This window comes from Solea senegalensis, linkage group LG11, assembly GCF_019176455.1.
Source record: "Solea senegalensis isolate Sse05_10M linkage group LG11, IFAPA_SoseM_1, whole genome shotgun sequence".
Lineage (NCBI taxonomy): Eukaryota > Metazoa > Chordata > Actinopteri > Pleuronectiformes > Soleidae > Solea > Solea senegalensis.
This window is the reverse complement of record NC_058031.1, coordinates 19,684,073-19,705,192: the sequence shown is the minus strand read 5'-3', so window position 1 is coordinate 19,705,192 and position 21,120 is coordinate 19,684,073. Positions and strand designations below refer to the sequence as shown.

General features: G+C 40.6%; 1 protein-coding gene across 2 annotated transcripts in view; it reads right to left on the bottom strand.

The window, feature by feature from the left end:
- Positions 1-21,120, bottom strand: part of prex1 (phosphatidylinositol-3,4,5-trisphosphate-dependent Rac exchange factor 1) — a 75,716-nt gene that overhangs the window by 27,154 nt on the left and 27,442 nt on the right. For both annotated transcript variants that reach the window (XM_044038191.1, XM_044038192.1), the window contains exons 5-15: positions 19,984-20,085; positions 19,735-19,896; positions 15,643-15,776; positions 15,224-15,339; positions 13,355-13,504; positions 9,412-9,559; positions 6,333-6,433; positions 4,145-4,248; positions 3,615-3,664; positions 1,708-1,783; positions 1,135-1,207 (exon numbers count right to left, since the gene is read on the bottom strand). In XM_044038191.1, coding sequence (XP_043894126.1) covers positions 1,135-1,207; positions 1,708-1,783; positions 3,615-3,664; positions 4,145-4,248; positions 6,333-6,433; positions 9,412-9,559; positions 13,355-13,504; positions 15,224-15,339; positions 15,643-15,776; positions 19,735-19,896; positions 19,984-20,085 — 1,216 coding nt within the window. The remainder of the gene's footprint in view (positions 1-1,134; positions 1,208-1,707; positions 1,784-3,614; positions 3,665-4,144; positions 4,249-6,332; positions 6,434-9,411; positions 9,560-13,354; positions 13,505-15,223; positions 15,340-15,642; positions 15,777-19,734; positions 19,897-19,983; positions 20,086-21,120) is intronic.

The window sequence follows — 21,120 nt, the reverse complement described above, 5'->3', positions numbered from 1 at the left end:
CAGAGATGTAGATGAATGATGTAAGCAGGTACGGACAGATGAAAGACCTTTTAACTGTGTTATCTGTTCACAGTGATCTTCCCACCACTGAGGAGACACACAGGAAAGGAGAGATAAAGCGAGACAGAGGGAGGTAGCGGGAGAGGGAGAGAGGGGGAGAGAGAGAGAGAGAGAGAGAGGGAGAGGGATGTTCAAGAGGGAGCAGGTGACAGTGTCAGAAGTGCTGACTAAGGACTGAAGAGAGTGACGAGAATAGAGGAGAGGTGAGGTGAGATCAGGCAGGCTGTGCAGACTGACTGGCAAGAGTGGGGTTGTGACCTCAAAGAAGGGCAGAGAAGAAGGAGGAATGAAAGAGAACAGGTGACCCTTTCCAGCAGATGGTAGTAATAGGTAGGTGTGTGTGTGAGAGAGCCTATAAAGCAAGTGAAGACAGAGAAGAGAGAGTCACTCTCTGACGGCCAGGGAGGGGATTGCATGTGTTTCAATGTATATGTTTGACATAGGTAGTTTGACATAGGAAGAGCAGACTTCCAAGCTTTTATTTAAACACAATTCAAACTTTAAATAATGCACACTGTCATTTGAATCCTGCACAGCAATAGTGTGTGTCCCCTTATGTCATGCAAGTGTTTCACTACTACCATGAAAACATGGTGATATGCCAAATACATTTAAACAGATACAATTTACCTGTCAAATAATGTGCCCAAATATGAACCTTAAGCCTTAAGCAGTCATGGTTCAGTGCACCAACCCAGACAGTCGTGTAGCAAAGCCAAATAGCTCAGGTCAGGGAACAGTGCTAATGCTATTTACATTCAACATACTAGGCTGGAACAATTTTTTCAGTGAGATTACTGAGACTTAGTTGAGCTCAAAATGTAATTTACAATGTTCCCTTTTTAACCTATGACAGCATGAAATATTTATATGTATGGAGAAAGAGTGATTGGAGAATCAGTGCCTCTCTGCTTCTCCAGTGTAGTGAAAGGTTATAAAGCAGAAAGAACACAGGGACAAGAGAGATGTCACAACAAAAATAAAAGGTATTTCTACACCGTGCATTTGAAGTAAAAAATTTTAAAAAATCTGCAGCTCAGCTCATGTGTGCGTGTGACAGAGAATTTGACTGACCATGGTGCATGAAGCCATTGTTGCAGAGCCCCACACCCAGCGTCACTGCGTCCTCTCGGGTCGAGCAGTCTCCCTGGAAAACCAAATCAATGACGCACACAGTCAGTCACCTCCAACACGTGTCTACACCCTCTCATGCTCAGCAGACTGCAGCACAGCTGGCCCGATTTATCTGCGTATGTGTTGGTGTGACGATGACTAGTGAAACCCAAATAGATAAATAAATAATATATAATAAAATAATAATAAATAAATTATGTGTTGAAAAAAGGCACCGATGGATCAGAGGACGGATTTTAACACGACACAAAGTGCTACACGCTTTTCCCTAATTACACCTTAAATGCAAAGAGCACAGCTGACTGACACACATTTATGCTCTCAGTAAGACACGTTTGAGAATTAAATTAAAAAAAGTTTCAAAATAGCAGGAATTGTGATACAGATTGTGAAGTCAATACTATTAAAAGATGGACCCTACAAAAACATGCTCAATTACAAAAAATGACATTTGTTGTTCAGTAGTTATGACACTCTTGTAAACACTCTCTGTGCCTTGTACAGTGATCATACCTGTGAGAGAAGCCAGTCCACCAGTTTGCTTGCAGGCACCACAGATTTAAAGGTTTTCAGATGGTGGTCTCTGTCCCTACAGAAGCAAAAAAGTGATTTACTAAAATATACTTTCACATTATTCACTGCAGGAGGCACATTTTGGACAGACAAAACCTCTCTATGGGTCACAACATCTGTATCATAATTATTACTTTGGAGGTGCAGCTCTATGTTTCGACAGTTTTCTTAATCCGGCCAGAACAAAAACACTGCACACACTCACTGCCCTTTTAACTTAAAATGTTTTTTCTGCTTTCACACAAACATCTGTGGTCGAAAGACTTCTTTAACATGTAACCATGCGAAGCAGGAAACGCCACAGAGGAAGTGTGGTTGGTATCGCATCCGATAAAATTGAACATCCTCTACTTGCTTGAACATCACAACATTGTGAGCGACTCTTGCATTGTATCTGGGCCACCCGTACTCTGAACTGCCATGTTCAGAAATGAATTCCGATACGGCGACTGTATCTAAGATGTGTGCCGATCGATAGCACAAAACATGTCTTAAAACCACAGAAAAAGACTTGGGCTTCCTCCGAACAAAATTTGTTGAGGCAACTTCCTCCCCACCTGAACAACATCTGCGGCATCCTCAGGATTGATGAGGTTTTTAATCTTATTCACTGAATTTTATTGCTATGAAAGAAACTGGAGCTTTGTCACTCAAAGTTTAATAAAACTGAGGCATGCTTTATGATGATTAATAAAATGCAGTACATCCATCACATAAATATTAGAATTAACCATATCTGTTAACAATGTAGGGATATATCAAAAAAAGGCCAGGCCATATTGTATAATATTAATAATAATAATAATAATAATAATAAATATTGTCTTTGTATGTTACCAGGATTTGTCACCAGACCAATCTTTCTTTGCACTGATGGCAAACCTGAGGCACTTGAGTGATAGAGGTACAGATAATATGAAAATAAGAAGGTATGAAGGGACAGACTGCACAGGACAGTGAAAGTGTGTGTGTGTGTATGTTTGAGGGGATGTCAAAGCCGGACAATGCATGTATCTTATGTTTCTGTATAAATGAATGAAAACTTCTATTCCAACTTGCTTTAAAAGGACAATTCATTTGACTTCAGCGAACTAATTTAGTAATTAATTAAGGTTTGGAACTGGAATTATCTCTTGGATAACACTGATTTAACTGTTACGCCTTGTTTTTTTTTGGGTTAACAGTGATAGGGTTTAACAGAAAAATGTAGGACTGATAAAGTGCTGTGTCACTACACAAACAGAGCGTCTCACATCTTGGGGATGACTTTAATGTGTATATATCATATTTTCTACTGCTGTGTTTTTAGATTTCTCAGCACATTGGCTGCCTATGCAAGCATAAAACTGAGATGGTCTGTGTGTATTTATGTATGTGAATAAGATATGGGGTTTAAAGGAGAAATTAAAAACGACTGCTGGGGATAAAAAAAATGTTTGGAATCCTTATTTGGACTCCTACTTTTTGTAAAAATGAACTAACACACTGTGAATTCAATAAACCCACCACAATGTAGAGGCTCGCAATAAACAAGTCTTCTTAATCCTTTAAGAGCAGCCTCAGTTAAACCTGGAATCATAAAAACCATGTCCTCTTCTCCTCCTCTAGCTGAACTAAATCTCAAAGACATGCACCTACAGCAGCTGAAGCTTGGCACTGTGTCCAGGTTGGAGGGGAGAGAGGTTTGAGGGCTGTCATCCTTGGCAGTTCTACTGTTTGTTCAGTCATTATAGCAAAGGTGATGCGGGCTGAATGTGAACCCTTTATGAATATGCATTCATGCACCTGGAACATTAGCATATATGTGGAAAGAGGAGGAGGAGGAGGAGAGAAGGGCAGGTACTTACTTGATGACAGGCGTGTGGAGGCTGTGAAGGCGGCAGTACAGCCTGACGCCCTGAAAGAGAAGAAAATCCCAAGCCACTGAGTCATAGAGCATACACACCTTGGGTAAACAAGTACAAGTGTAGCTTCAGGACATGAGATTTCACTTGATTAAAATGGGTCTGAGATCAGATATAGGCCAACACCACCATTGTGTATTTATTTCCAAAATCTGTGTCACTTTTTTTTTTACATACATGATCTGATTAACATTTCTCTCAGAAGCGATTAGTGCCTCTGAGTGTTATATTTGAATAAACCATTGAATGTTTTCATAAACCATCATCAAGGGTTACACTTACATGGACTTAGGAAGAAAAAAAATGTATATCTTAAAAAAAATAATTGTACATGTTATTAATTCACTTAAGTCACTCGTGCTATGGCATCACTAACCATAACCAGTCAATCTACAGCTTTATCAATCTTTACAGCTTATATAAATAAATATTTTTGTTAATCTCATCAAACACCGACGAGGAACTACATTTACCTTTGACATGATGTCCTCCATTTCACTGCGGGCCTTGTAGGTGCCGTCATCATAGCGGAAGCGGTACAACACTTGCTCGTTCTTGAACTGGTGCTTGTCCGACACTGAAAAGTCACCAGAAGGAGAAAATGTCACATACTGTAAGCTGGGTGTGATTAAAGGTTAACAATCCATCATGGTTTAAGTGTCCTCCCTTCCCTTTTTTCACAATCAGTTATATCACTGTTCATATAAGGCACCGTTATAGTCACAAAAATACAACAGTCAAATATAAACAACTGTGTTCCTGTCAGGCATCACATCAGTACAGAGAACCTTCAATATCAGAACATTTACAACATAAAAAAGCTTATGCAATGTGATTGGCATCTGGTTGGGCCAACGTGATTTCTGAATAAACAGGTAGATGATGCCATTACTCAATATCTGTTGTCAGAGTTGAATCATGCTCATACTGACTCCACCTTTAGAGGAAATGTTGCAAAGTGAGGGCAACATCAGGCAGCAAACAGACATGTTTCATGTTGTTTGGATGGACTATGCAAGCAGATGTTTGATGATTAGACGTCTTTTCAACCAACCCTCGCTTCACTTCAGCATTATTTTTAACTGGCTGGGTCTGATTGTGTATTTGTTTGAGTTGCTACCCATCATTAAGTTACACCGTTCCTACAGTGCTCCAACTCACTCACTAAATTCACACAGTACAAGGACAGACATTCAGGTGCGAGAAAAATAATGTTGCATATATTGCTTTAATGTATCCCTGTGCCGACAGTTTTATAGTTCCAATCTGGTGAGGAAGGCAAATGTTTGGAGAAAACACACTGCAGTTGTAAATAAATGTTTGTGTTGGGTGAGTCGTGTCATTCAAATAATCAACATGGCAGACAGCAGCCAATTCTCATAAACATCTCCAAACCCGCATTGATGAACCCACAATCGTAAAAAGATATAACGACTTACTTTCAATTTTTGCGGCGCTGAAGACAGAAAATGACTAATATGCTGCGTAAACTGATGCCTGCTGGAAAAGTTAACAATAAAATATGCCAAAAAAGAGGCAGTTTGGTTCCACCACAACAAGTTGGCATGGGCTCAAACAAGCAGCTGGTTTTCTCAGTCTAGACTTAAAATGCCCTCAAACACCAAAAGGAATGCACCACAAAAATCAGACATTGTAAATTTGTCATATGTGGTATTTGAACTACATGATATTGAACAGCTCAACAACTACAAATGCCTAAACTGCAAACAGTCAAGCAGGAGCAGGGGTGTTTACAGGCTCCAACATGTACAACTACTTGGATAAAGTTTGCATTTGAAATATAAAGGCATGTGGTTGATTGTCTCTCCTTTATGTCTCAAAAAAAAAAATATAATGCACATCTCAGTAGTTGTAGAAAGGCAGATTATATTCACTTCTCTGTCACATAACCTGTCTGCGTCTGACTTGTCATTGGTGGTAAATCTCTACACCTTGCCTGCGGGGCACAAGCCTCTCCAGTTTGCCCACAAAACCTCAATGCTATCCCACAGAGCCCTGTGTGTCATTACTGTATCTCTCTGTGGTTGTGGGCTCCTGTGAGGGCGGATTTCAGGGGATTTTCCACAGGTATTAAGGAATATGAACGTTAGATCTCAGCGAATTTTGCTGGAAGGGCAGTGGGTAGAAATGGTCACAGTGGTTTGCAATTGCAAATGTACAAAATCCCCGTCAGCAACCTTCTGAACAAGCATGTCCATACATTATTTATAGCCGCTTGTGTGCGTGTTTCGTTTTGAAACGTTTTTCGTTAACAGAATAATTCTGGTTAGCAGGGTCCAATGTCACAAAATCAGGGAAGCGGAAATAACATAACAAGACGTATTTCAATAATAATTGTTCTTACCACCGGTATTCTTTTGAATGATGTGCATTTCTAAAATGAACTGTCCTCACATGTGATGTTGCATAGGAAGTGAGGGACACATTCATAACAAGAATGAGTGATTGAAACAATTACAGAAGGAGCATGTAAATCAGAGAAGAAAACAACAAGCAAGATGAGAGGAAGGGGTGGAAAAAAACAACATTAAATCATAACAAGAGGACGTACAAGGAGTAAAAACCATCAAAGAATAGAAGATGGAGAGATTTATATATAAGAGGGGAGTGAGAATGCTTTTTTTTATTTTTGGGTCTCACCGTGGTGTATGATTCCATTTTCCAGTAAGGCTTGTCCCAGATTAACTCCCTCTTCAGACTTACTGATCTCACCACTCTCTATCAGCCATGACACGAACTCACTGGGAACACAAGACAAAAAAGTACATGGTGAGAGGTGTGGCAGCTCAAAGTGATCATTTGTTCACTCTTTTGATTTGGAAATCCTGGATCCATGCTGTGCTGCTGATGCACATGATTTTACAGTCAAGGCAGTGTGGGTGCCACTAAATCACTATATATGTTTACATTCACATTATTTTACCAAGGGCAATATAGTGTAATGTGATGTACAGTATTTAAATGATGAAATACATGATGCATGTAGTGTTTACATAGTAGTATGTCTTGCAAGGTAATCCTGATATTTTCACTCAGCTTAGCTCGTGTGACACAACCTGGCTCTTTGAGCACAAGGCTGTTTAACGTCGTCAGTGTGGGATACGACGGCTGCAAGTTTATTGAACTGCTGTGACCACAGGGACACAGAGACAATCATTTTCTCTGAAACTACTCTGAAACATGGACCAACCATCTGACTTCAAGCACTCCGACGGCTCCGCTCGTGCTTTTTCACTCTCTGTGTGCGCTGAACAAATGTTTGAAGAAGAAAATTGCATTCTCCCCTTCTTCTTCTTCTTCCCCGCCACATCTTTCATGCTGCAGAGTAACATAACTTCGCGGGATAATGAGGAGCAGTGGACCGGGGAGGGCAAGGGTGTGGATGTGTGCTCATGCATGTGTGCAAGAAATCTGTGGTTTGTGGATTTCCATTGATAGGATACAAGGTGTATATTTGTGTGTGTATATATATAAAGTCACTTACGGGCATACGATTTCAGTGTGTGTAAGTTCATTGAGAAATGTGGACACTGGTCCATCTGCCACTTGTTTTTGTCCCCTCACAGAACATTGTTCTCCTGTTTTCTGCCAGGTACATGCTCTAATCTGTTATAATAACAATAATACTAATAATGATAACAATAATAATGATAATGATAATAATTCTGATTTTTATAGCGCTTTCCAGGTCACTCAAAGACCCTTTAACAAGATAACAAAAGATGATATGAGTTGTATAAAAAGGGTTCACTCCCGATGCCTTTCTTAATTTTCCGTAGGTGTTTGCTGTCCTTCTACATGTTCATTAATGGGAATATAATGGGAACATGCACTGATTTAGCAGTGCGTGTACAAGACAAGTTAATGTACTCTGCTGTGTTTGCCGATGAAAATATGGACGCCACACAGGGACTTCAATTTCCACAGGAAATTAAGTTCAACAAAGAAAAAACACAAAGTGCGTCTCTAAACATTTAATGTGTTTTCTAAGCTCTTCCCTCTCTTTACCACTCACCATTCATCTTAATTTGTTCCAGCTCCATTTTCCTTTGTGTATAGCATCGTGGGATGAGGGTGTAAATCAGCAGCACATAAGTATTTTAGCTGCGGTTGTATACACTGAAACACAGTGGCTGCTTATAAATTTCACATTGTATGGAATTGAACCAGAGCAAATGTATTTTCCCACGAGGGACAGAAAATATATTCAGGAAGTGTGGAAGCGACAAAAGAGTTAGACTCTGAATTAATTCCATTTTCTTCTAGCGTACGATCTTCTCTTTGAAGGTGAGGACATGATATTTCACAACTCAAAATACCCCATGACGATGATGATGATACTCGGCAAGCACTGGCACAAAAAAAGGGAAATGTAAAGTGTATTAACACAAACCATTTGCCCATTTAGATGGAAGACAAATGATGGAATTATTCTATCAAGGTGATAGGGATCTATCAAACCGGCAGTCAGCGTCTCTGTTTAATGCAACAAGCACTCAAACTGTGCCTGGCGCTAATTTCATCAAAAAGACAAATGCGGAGCTAATGCGAGATTGCACTCATCTGCAGGAAATGGCTGAGCGAGGAAAGTGGTTGATAGTTGAAAATGGAATGAGACTGAGTGAAGGAGGCCGACAAACAACAGTGACACTGCATGAATGAGGCAAAGGAAGGAATTACTGACAGGTTGGCAAACAGTGAAATTTAAACCATCTGGTACTGTGCTGGCACCGACTCTGAACTCTGACCTACGAGTGAGTGAATGGGAAGATTAAACACTATATCCTATTTAAGACAGTAATAATGAGCGGTTATCAAATACTCAACGCTCTGACGTGGGTGCTGGCTGCTGTCACACCCCAACACACAGAATGCATCAGCAGAATGTTACTCCTGGAAAAATCTCATGATTCTGACTATTCAATGAAGTCCGTCAGGCACAACAACAAAAAAAAACACAACAAGATCTCCCAGAAGCACCATTATTTTTATGCAGAGCTCTTTAAAATTTACTTCTTGGCAGTGAGTCAATAAACTGTTACTGTCTGTCCACTACATTTACATGTAGGGCAATAATTAAATCAGGGGTATGTGTTAAGTAGTAAAACTGAGAGGCAACGGTAGCAGAACTTTACACACATCAATGATTCTTCACTGGTCAAAAGAACCAGACATCAGTCCCCATTACATTGTTGCACAGTTTTATTTATTTATCTTCACTTCAAGGTGGAGCTGGAAAGAATTTTAATTGTGACTCAATATCGCACAACTGCTGGTGGGTGTGTGTGGAGCAACGGAGAGAAACACAGGCAAGACTCTCATTGTGTATTCACTGCAGGGAAACATCCAGGGGACAGAGAGGCAAATGGATTGTTGCAATGCTTTAGTTAAAGGTCCTCTGATGATGAAAGAATGAATGTGTGAGTGTGTGTTTTTGATGATACAAGTGTGTGTGTGTGTGTGTGTGTGTGTGTGTGTGTGTGTGGAGAAACTTGGCCCTTACTATGACCCATGTGAGGAGACTATGAGCGGGGCTCATTACAGAGTTTAGGCATTTTGCCAGGATGTGGGGAGGCTGAATACCAGCTCTTTTTGAAAGCCAATGCTGATCTTACGTAACAACAATTTGTAAAGACACCCCCCTTGTGAACAGCATGGCACTGCAGTCACAGAAATGGAACCAGAGGAAATCAGGCACCAAGGAGGCAAATGCACTTACTTTCCCATGAAGCACTTGGGCACAATGCTGAGCTTCCTGCGTCTATCCTTTATCAGGTGCCGGCTCTTGGTCATCATCATGTGGTAGAGCTTCTCTCCTTTCTCTGCAATCATCACATAGGCATCCCGCTCCATTCCCAGTTTGAGACCTACAAAACAAAAGAGAGAAAACCAATCTGACTCAAGAAGATTTGACATGTTTTATTCACTTAACCTACATGTGGAGAAAATATTTGGTGGTGAGTGTTGACAGAAGAAGGGAAGGGAGAATCCCAGTCCAGAAAAGTGGCTGCATCTCAATGCCAAGAAAAACACAGCACACCCATAACAGGACACAAATGTCAACTTGCTTTCTATAGCTACAGTATTTACACATAATGACCCAAAAGGCAAAGGCTGTCATGGTGTTGTTACAGGAGACAAACAGGCCTTTGCATCGACAGCCTGGTTGTGTTCTGGTATTGTGCATATGGAGTGAAGCCAGGATCAGAGCATGGTTGCTTGGGTCTCCCACAACCTTCTGAAACAAACCCAAGATGTTAATCTCCTCGAGACAAGTTGTCTTTAGAGTAAATAAGGTTCAGGAGGACAGGGTTATCTTGATCTTGTTCCTGTGCTGTTGTGCTAACTATTATTCCTCTATGGTAAAGTAGAGCATGTGAGGGCCCATTGTGAGGCCTGCTGCCCCAGTAAAACCTCTGCGGCAAGGAATGCGCTGTATGAGCTGCTTAAGCCCATTGTGAAGATTAATGAATTTCTGAACTATTCTTGTGATACTTTGACTTTAGGCGACTCAAATCTGCTGCACTGTGACTCCATAAGCTGCCTGACTCAACTTGATTAAAACATTTTCTCAATTACCAGGCAGCTATAATAAGCCTGATCAATTCTATCTCAAATAATAATAATATCTGGACACAGATCTAACTTGGAATCTAAATCAAGGATGGCAGACTAAACCTTTCAAGCATTAAAAAGCATGTGGAATGATGGGAATTGTTGTCTTGTCTGATGCCTCTGTGCATTCGATCTATACAGGGAGAGCTCCCGCGGTAGATCATGCAGCTAACGACACTGAGTAGTCATGATCATCAGTGACAAATACAGAGAAATACCAAACACAACACACAAAGGCTAACTAGTAGTGTAAAAATATTTCCAGCTTCCTCGCTCTGAAATTTCATAAGGAGTTTGCCCTGGTAATTACAGCAGAGAGGGCAAAGCAGATGACGTGATGAAAAGGTTACTAACGTGAAAACAAGGCAAGTACACTGCTGAACAAAATATATCATATCAGCCATGCTGTTTTTAGATAATTTAATGCAATATACAAGGGTTGTTATTTTCCTTTTCTTGCCCCTTCCATTTTTTAATGCCACTAAGTCTTTTAATCTTCCTAATTTGAATGGGGACAATCAATTATTTTCATTTTTCAGTATTCGGTCAGTCTTTTCCTCAATTAAAAAGGTAATTTAACAGTAATTTAAGTGGCAAGTGTCGGTCTAGTAAAACTGAGTGTGGTGGGACAAGCAATGTTAACAGTTAAATGGCAAGCACTTAAAGCCAATTTTCCCATTGAGTCTCCAGCAATCTGCACTGGCAGCCTGTGATAGAGGTGGGGTTATATTGCATTTGACAGCAGCTGGAGTACACTTAAACAATGAGTGTCATTGAACAACAGACGGGGTCTGTCCAGCGCTGAGGCCCCTCAGCCTCTGGTCCAGCTGTCAGAGTTTGTCTTGAGCAGCTTCTCGTCTTCCTGGTCTCATTGGCATGAGCTAATACGCTGCTGCATTATCTGACACACCCACACATTTTCCCCTTAATTTCCATGAGAACAATGACACAACAGCACACCTCCAGCTGGCAGTTAATGGACAACTTAAGCCTGTTGAGAGGTTCAAAGTGAGTCATGTATATAACATAAGGAAGGACCACAGCAATACGTTGAACTACATTAAATTGTGAGTAAATGCAATAATGCATGAAAAAAAAAAAAAACTGCAGCCGGAATTTATGGCATTTAAACGTTATCATGAAACTGTCTAGACTGGAGTAAAGAGGTTGAGTGAATGGGAAGCACAGAGTTGAGCGTGGAGAGGGTAACTGAAAGTGAGTGTGGGGATTGGGCACTGTGACTGATCAGGCATCTGTTAGCCTCAGGTCGATTTCCGCCAGGTCGAAACTTAACACCACAAGCTGTAGCGCACTCCTTCATACTTATCTGTACCCTAAAACCCTTTCATCAAAGGATCAGATGTTGCAGATGTCAACCTTTGCTGCCAAACACTCACTGAACATGGTTTAAAATGGCACGTTTAAAAAACAAAAACAAAAACAGTACATTACACATGTGCATATCTACATCAGTGAAGTGCACACAGTAATAATCGGCAAACATTATTTTCAACAACAACTTCAGGGATACACTTTTGATTTTAAGGCATCAAAGCTATCAGGTGACCTGTTGTGTACTGCCCCAAATGTGGTTAAAGCCTTTCACACCGTTTAATGCACAGGACATAACAAAGACAGATGGCCAGTGCTGAACAGGTGGGGACAGATTTAAAGGCAATAGAGGGAAGTTGCACGATGAAGGGAAAACAATTTAGGCAGCAACAAGAGTATCATTTTGCACTACTAATCTTAATTTAGTGGTGGAGGAGATTTTACTTTTCCATCGGTGCATAAGTGGACTTTTGGATGAGACCACTTAAACTTTAGAGCTTCTACGCCAATTTAAATTAGTTCCAGATTCACTGTGTGGCTGCAAAACAAACTGATTATTGAAATTATTAAAAATAGACTCCGACGAATTAAAGGTGAAGTGTCTTACGTAAATGTACTTCCCGTATGTTTCTTTTATTTTTCCACTTCTATTTAAAGCATCTGACCAAGATAGCGTTTTCTGCTGTTTGTGAATGAGACATGATCTGATTAAAGGCACTTGCCACACAGTGCTTTGATGAGCCAGATACCTGCACTGCAATGATTCCCTTGAAAGTGAAGAACAGACAAAACAGCAGCCTCTACCACGTGCACAATTCATCCGGTGCAATTCTGTGAATGTCATATCACCTAAGCCTCTATTTGTGACACAAAAGCAGGCAGTTGGTTTAATGTGGGACGTCACTGTGAGGAACAAATACTGCATCCATCCAGGGTCATACACACATGCACAGTCATTCCTGTGTGCCACCTAAGGGCAGGCTGAAAGGTTGTAGTTACGCTACCAGCCAATCTTTTTACGACTGAATATCTGCTGATGAGCAGTTCCAGTCTGATACTTGTATTTGCCCGGATAACGTAAAGAACAGAAATAAGAACAGACTCCTACTGTGAGGCTGCAGGCACCACTGATAGAGAGGAGAACAAGAAAAGCGAGCTGTAGCTAATGTCGTTAGTTAGTGACCAAAATGGTGACAATGTCACTTCTCTACGTGTTTGTTTAACACGTATTGACACCAGAGTGTTTCCTTCTATATTATGTACAATAGCTCACAAGTGTTGTGTAAACCACAGTTAGAGTTAGAGACGTTCACCTGCTTTGGTGCTTCGGTGTGCAACACACCAAATAATGGGGACAAAGTGAAGCTGATCAAACAAGGCATAGTTAAATTAAAATGGTGATAAATTACTTTGAGTCTAACCCAAGTAAAGTCCTGCAACAGTCTATGGCTGAGCTATTGAGTGGTCAGTGATCAGATTGGCTCTGATCTAATACTTGAGAATGGCATCAAGACATCGCTCGTTTGTCTGGGGTCATAGCAACATTCAGAGTTCAACTGTAGAAAACACAACTGCACTGCACAGCACAGCCCACACTACAGTGTCCCGCCCTTCTCTCTTGAGTATAAATAAAGGAATGCTTACTGGTTTCATGCTGCAAGTCACACAAACCAGAAGTGCCATAAAAAATGGCAATTATAAGAAGTGCTACTCACTCTCTCTCTGCTCCCGTTCCCTCAAGATGGCGTCCAGCCATTTCTGCTTGTCCTCGGCATTTTTGGCCATGCAGACAAACCACTTGTTTTTAGCCGTGTTGTGGATCTTCCAGCCGTTCGTCACTGTGTAGTTGTTGCTGTGATAGTCCGCTGCAAGGACAAAACAGGATGAATCGAACAATAAGAGGGGTCATTGTGATATGAATTAAAAGACATAATTATATTGAGCTTAAAAGAGTTATTATTTCGTTAAGTGTTGCAGGCCTTTAATTTTAACAGCGTTTGGGGTTTAGGGAGACATTTAAAAACAATTCATATACACATAATTCAAATTGATTACAAAATAATTAGAATGTAAATAACTACTTAACATTTTTAACTGGTTTGCTTTTAATATGTTCATGCTGAGACAAAAAACACACACACACACACTATGTAAACACTCATCCCAGAGGTAACTTAAGACAGTCATGATAATAAGCATAATCAAATCACACTTGCTGTGAAAAGTTGATGATAAAAAGTAATCTCTAATGAGGTTTTACTACTCAAGCCATGATTTATAGCCCAATTAAAAAGACAAACATGATGCTCCCTGAGAGCAGTAAAACAGCATCTTTCCACTGACTCCACAGAATCTCTCTCATACTCCTCTTTTCTCATCATCCATTTAGCTGCAGGTGAGCAGCTACTGAATAATGAATGTTCACTGGTAATGGGGTACATTAGTCTCATGCTCAAAGGTCATATAAATAGATCTTATACTCCAGGCCCCACAGGGAGCCGCCTCTGCTGTTCTGGGAGTGCAGGGAACCCGGGTTTGGACAGAGATACTGTGGTGGTGAATGGTCTCTTTTAGCCAGTGTGATTGAAAAGATGGACCGTAGTTAAAGTCTCAAGTACAAGCTGGAAATTGTCAGTGTCTTCAAATGTGTGACTTATGGTCACGGAATAGTATTTAGTGTATGAGCTCTGAGATGTCAGGCATCATTTTCATAAAAAGGAACTTGTTGTTTTATTTTAAGTTCCATGTGCATTTGAGCGTTCAGCAGATAACCCTAAGTACTTCCACATTTCATGTCTTTTCTACTTTGTAATCAGATAATCAGTGTTCTACAGGACCCACATGTGATCGCGTATACAATGTGGCACCTGTGAGTTCTGCGAATAAGGCATGTTTTTCTTTGTGGTTTTCCACCCTGCAGCCTAAATGTGAACGCCGGCATCAACAAGCAGTAAAAAAAAAAGGTCACGTGAGCTTGCATAAATATTCTGCCACTGCAGAGGAGAGCAAGATGAAAAAGAGGAAACATGTGAGTGAGAGGAAGATACGTTTCTACACCAGCACATAGCACAAGTACCAAGCCCGGCGCGGTGCCTCGCAACGAAACCACAACAGCGCAATGAGCTGAGCGACGATCGTATCAACGCAGAAAGCAGCTCACCTCTGACACACCATTCGCAACCAATACCAGAGCTGTTACACTTCAGTAGCTGACATCAAAAGATGGCACATGAGTCTGCAGGCTACATCCTGTTTGAAACTAGGTGTAGCTATGATACTCCACCCAAAACTGTCAAGATGTAGCCTACCTGATTCATATCCGGTTTCAATGTCAGTTTTTTTGGTGTGTTTAATGAACAAAGCTGATAAATAACAATTAGCACTGCTGGAAAATAGCAGTTGTACATTTCTATATTACATAGGATATATGAATGTGAATAAACTCTAAACATTGCTGCATTACATCAGGATTAAAAAGAGGTGTGTGAGCATTTCAAAATGTGCAAAACAAATTCCCCATGAGAGTTGCATGAATGGACATATAACTACGCACCCAACGGCACAGCTGCCGGGCAAACACAAACCTGTTCCATCTTCCACATTTTCCACCTCCATCACCTCTGTGTTGATTCGGCCTCTGAACACATAGAGGGGCCCGTTGATAGACTTGGTCCTCTTGGTGGACTTCTTTCCAGAAGCCCTAGGAAATGGGACAACATGGCGGTTACACTCGGCAGGGAAAACATCCGTAGGTGCCAGTGCAGTAGTAAGAAGAGAGCTTGTGTTTGTAACACATGCACATTCATTCACAGACTTGGTGCTGCAGACACATGTAGGTGTTTTAGTTTTGCCTGCAAATGAAAAAAATGGCTCTACAGACAGGAATTTAGACATTTGCTCCCATTTTCCGTGGCTGGCTTCCTTACAATAGTTGGTCAATAAAAGTATTTATGAATGCATTTTTAGAAACTGTTAGTAGTCACACCAGTGCTGCATTCCTCACCTGGATTTCCTCTTACAGTAAACCAAAAGATTGTCGAACAGGAAGAAGACGCGTTCCTGGATATTACCCGCAGAGATTTTAAGAAGATTTCCATGAAGCAGTAACTCTGTGCAGATATCTGTCAGATTGGTTCCCTGAAGAGGAAAAAAAAGGAGGACAGATGACTGAATCTGTAACTAACAGAAGTAAACAAGTTATAAAATGAAAGCATAAAGACACAACTAAAGAAGTCATTTTAATCCTTCATGCACACATTAATTATTCTAGTCTTCATAATTCAGTGTTGCAGCCACAACTAATTGTATCTGAGCAGAGCATGGAAACTCTGAAAGGCTGATTGACTGATATGTGTTTTCCTTGCACAGTCAGAGGAAGGAAAACATGTAAACACAGCGCAACTTCAATTATGGCCCAATGCAAAACTGAATTTAAATAACAACCGTGCACTTCCTTTGCCAAGATAGTTGGCCTCTCCCTCGACGACCAATGAGCATGTGACGAGTGACATCAACATCTCAGTGGCAGCCTTGCAAAACACTCACACCTCAGCCTAGATGTAGTTTTCTGTAGGATTCTTCTTGTTTGATATTTTTTTTCCTCTTATCAGCGTGTAAACACATTTAAGCTACAAATACATTTTCTGTCTCCATGGACAATAACATCTAGCTGTATGTAAATAGAGGATAATGTAGGCAGAAGTGTCAAAGCCTCCCCTGAAGTGATCTTGTACCTTGTGATGTCACGGGGTATTTTAGAAACTGTAATACAAGAGTAATTCAACGGTAATTCCACTGCACTTGTTCTGAAAGATGCATTATGTTACATTGCAGCTCCTCACCTTCACACAGGATGTGATCTGATATTGCTAATAGTTGATTCTGGTTACCTTTTAAAGACAACACTATGTCACTTTTCCTGGACATGTTGCTATAGTAAACAGTGAGAGTGTTTTCGTTTTAATGACGGATGCCTATTTGTGGCGGTACTTATTATAGCTGTCACTGTTGATCACCGTGTGTACATTATTGCCTGTTTTTATGTGTTAATTATGTTACATCAACCTGCCTAGGGACTTTAGATGGAAAATAGCCAATGGCTATAATCTTGCACATTTACATTTGGAAGTTCATGAATGCTTACAGTCTTAATAATAAAATAAATATTTCTAAATATTTAAATAAATGAAGTTACAGTCAAAAAACCCTTTCCTACCCACTTAACAAACATTAACAATAATGCATGGACAGAGGTTGCAGAGTGTTGCTTTTACACATCCTTGTCTACTCTTTATAACTTAGAATTTTGTTGTCAATGCAATGGACCATGAGAGCTTAGATACATTTAAGCAGTTTCTTAAACTTGTTGATAATTCATAACATTTCCTTTACCTTGACACTCATAACATTAATCTGGAACTGTTAATCTCAGCATAGAGTGTCTAATTAACCTTTGCCCAAAGTAGCTGAATTCCGAACCAACTACATAATATTATTATGGCACGCTTATTTTTAGAAAATCATTTTCAGTCTTTTCACATTTCCAACTGGGGAACAAACTTCTTTCACAGATTCAGACATGTGCACGAGTAACCATGTTGCTGACTATGTTTCTAAATGACACGTTACTTTCTAAAATGACAAATTAAACAATTAACGGACGAGCAGTGCGTACATGCAAGGTCACCTGAACTGAAGAACATGGCTGGCAAAAAAAAATGTAAATAATGAAGTGAAAAGTCATCTCATTATTCACTGTTAAACGGATCATTCCACTCCAAATCATGTGGAACTAAACACACCCATGTGTGGGCTTAGGGCAAACTCCCCCCTTTAGTGCCCACCACATCCCAAACAGGCACACACACATACATCAGATATGGCTTTCACTCTTGTCTTTCAGTACATCTCCATACACAATGAAGTGCAGCTACGGTTTGTTAGGAAAAGGTGGTTTCTAGTTTAGCATTTCTCAATAATTTTTTTATCTATCGCTGTTGCCGTATTCTTCCGTATTGCAGCGTCTTCTATTATTTCCAGGTAGTAGCTTCGAGGTGAGAACTGTGCCGCATTAGTGAAGCACCCCGGACTGGCTTGATTCTGAGACCAGCTGAACACATTTGTATTATCTGGGTGTGTTAGTCCAACTTTGAGAAATTGGACTAACATATCAAGTCCTATTTCAGTCAGACTAACAAAATGATTCGTTTTTTTCAAATGCCATGCAAAGCAACAGCCACACCCACTCTCAATCATCCATAATTGATTCCCAGGATGTTATACTTATGATAGTTGTTCATCAATCCAGAGTTCATAGAGAGAGAAATGTCTTTTCTTACAGTGGATAAAGACTGGGTGTGATGAGGAGATCGAGTTTCAGATGATCAACTCAACCTCATGTAATCTGCAAAAAGCAGTCTTACCCCTGTGGGTAAGACTGTAAGAGAATTCCGAGAGGACACTTGCCTGGCGTGTATGTTTGCAGACACGTGGACGTTTTCCCCCGCATCTAAAATGTTTGCGTGACAGAGTAAACTGTAATACATGGTAGCAGTGTGTGTCTGCGTGTGTGTGTGTGTGTGTGTATGTGCAAGGCATTTGAGCAGCTGTAATGCATCTGGCCTTGCTTCAGCACTACTGGCAGTCTCTGCCATTAGGACTGGAGATGATTAGTCTGTAGAGTGGCTGCTGAGGGAAAAGAAGAGCGAGACTAATGCTGTTAGGTTGAAGGCTCTGCAGGGGGTAAGGTCGAGGTGAAGTGACTCTTCAAGCCTCTGCTGAGTCGTTCCGAGACACAGAAGAGAGAAACGTCTGTCTCCGACTGCAAGAATTACACCCTGTCTGAGGTCTCCCTCGAAATGACTCAGATATTTGTTGTTTTTTTAAGTAGTAAACAGTGTTGACTGCTCTGTTTAGTGGCTTATATCAGTTTCATAATAACTCATGTTTAACCATCCAACCAACAGCTCAACATTAACTCCTTTACAGGCCCAGGTGTGTGACAATTTGTCTCCATTTGTGGGAGCACATACTTACACAGGCTAAAAGATATGTGACGACAAAGCATTTAACCCATAACCAATCCGAAAACATCAAACAGCCCTACTGGCTATTACAGCTGCATCAAACTATTATTTCAATTATTCATTATTATCTATCCATCCATTAGCTATTCTCCATCTCCTTCCTTTGTGGAGGGGGATAATCCCAGCAGACAATATGCCCAGTCTATCACACGGCCTACATATACACATATACAGAATTGCTTAGAATTATTTTTCTCAATTTAATGATTGGCCAATCACTCCAGCACCATCCTTGTCATGGTCTTGGGTTTTTCCCATAACACAAAGGGTGTCACGGTTGCTTTAGGACAAACAGTATGGTATTTCACAGTCACTATACTGAAGCTAAATAAACATTTCTTGTGCTTTGTTCGTCTGGTGGATAATTATTAAGGTCCGGTGGTGATATTTCTTTCTGAGGGACAACTGAAGGCCTGTTTATTTTTTTAAACCAGATAGTGGGATGGTCCCCAGGGAGCCAGTTTGTGGGTCCATCTTCCACAGATCCACTCATAAAACCCACCCAGTGCATGTGAGAGTAGGACTCTGCTTCCTAAGTCTCCTCTGATTGGGCTGCATGCCCGCTGGCATCCCCCTTGGCACCCTGTGTGGGTGGATTGTCCCTTTGGTGCCCACTAAGACAAGGCCTCTGTTGTGGTGGGTGAGGGAGGCGTGAAAAATTCACTGGACCCTTCGCTTGGCTCCCAAGCCCCAGCCATGGCCCCTGTGCTCAAAGCAGTGAATTGGCTGCAGTTGTGCTCAACTTCTATAACAGAGATGGAGACTATGGTTGTTTCTACAATAAGTCTGACTGTTTAAGTCAGGGTTATATTATAGGCCTTTCTTTTCTGCAGTGAGCAGAACCCTTTAGGGATGATTTAAGGATGCTTGTTTTGCATTTCAGGGTACTTAAATGAAATGTTGTCGGTGTGTTATCATTTTCCTCTCGTTTTTTCTCTTTAAATGGCACGGTATTAACCCTTGTCTCTTATTAGTAACTAGTGACACCCTGACATCGTCCTTGCTCTCACCTCCCAGCCCTCAATGTGGGACTGCAGTTGTTCCAGAGCCTCCAGTTTCTCCATCTGCCTCTTGGTCTCATTGATATTGGAGCACACCGCCTTCATGGCCTGCAGAGCCTCTTCCACAGCTGGATAGTCTGCATGTTTTTTGGGGGTCCTCTTCAGCAGTTCCTGTGTTGGGAAAAACATGTTCCTGCTGTTAGGCAACTAAAACAATTACTTTTCTAAATAAAGTGAAGCTGGCTGATGTTAGGCTACCTTTAGCAGCAGAGGATACTTGCAGATCCTCTGAATGGGAGTGAGAAGGTATCCCTCCAGGGGTATCTCTGTGCTTTTCTTTCCTCCGAGTAACATACAGTGCTGAAGAAGAAGAGACACACAAGACATAATTATCAATTCTCTGTCTAGTGAGAGGAGTGGAAGGAGCAGGCAACTAGTGGTCAGAGGCTTTAAATACAACGCACAACCAGAAAACCACTCGCAATAATATTTGCATATCGAAACAGTGCTTCAAAGACGCGATATTTACTTACATCCCCAACATTTACTAACCCTGCAGGTTTGAAATGCCAAATGAATATTGAGAAAACTGAGAAACAAAACAAAGAGTCTGGGAGTTCATACTTGCTGCTAGCACATGGATTACCACAGAAGGCAAATGTTTGTCATGCTGTGTTGAGTTATGGGAAAGAATAAAAGAATTATTCGTCGGGTCCTGGTTTTCAGTGAATATAAAAACCTTTCCACATCAAACCTTTAAAAACATTTCAGATACAGGACTGTTTGTGTGGGCAAAAAAAACAATATGGGAGCATGTTCAGTGGTTTTCATCATCATCTGTCTCTTGGCTATTTTCAGTCACAAACAGACTCTAATTGAGTATTGTTGTGATTTCCATTCAGTCACAGTCCACTGCACAGGTCCAGGTGTGGAACAATGATCGGACACTGTTCTTGTGGAAGAGACGTTTGAGGTCTTTTAAATTTATAAACCTGTATGCAAACTGAAGACTATATGTAATTATGGAGCACTGAGTTCTTCATTTTGTCTCTATATAGATCTACTGCCGCTTCTTTTACCTTTGATTTATTTTATGATTTATCTACATCATGTGGAGGATAAAGCAGTAGACGAAGAGTGAATGATTTATTGGGCGTCTGTGACCTCAGTGAATAAACCATGCAAACCATGACAGCTGCAATAGACTTGGCAATTCTATAATTTGTTTTTATAATATAATTTTTATTGTTTGGATTAATAAAAATTGTACTTTCTGCTCTGTTAGAACTCTATGTTATATCTACAATGCTGCTTGTGAATGGATATATTCTCCACACCAAACTATTCACCCATCGATCTATCATCACACTTACATAACAAAATAATATATATATA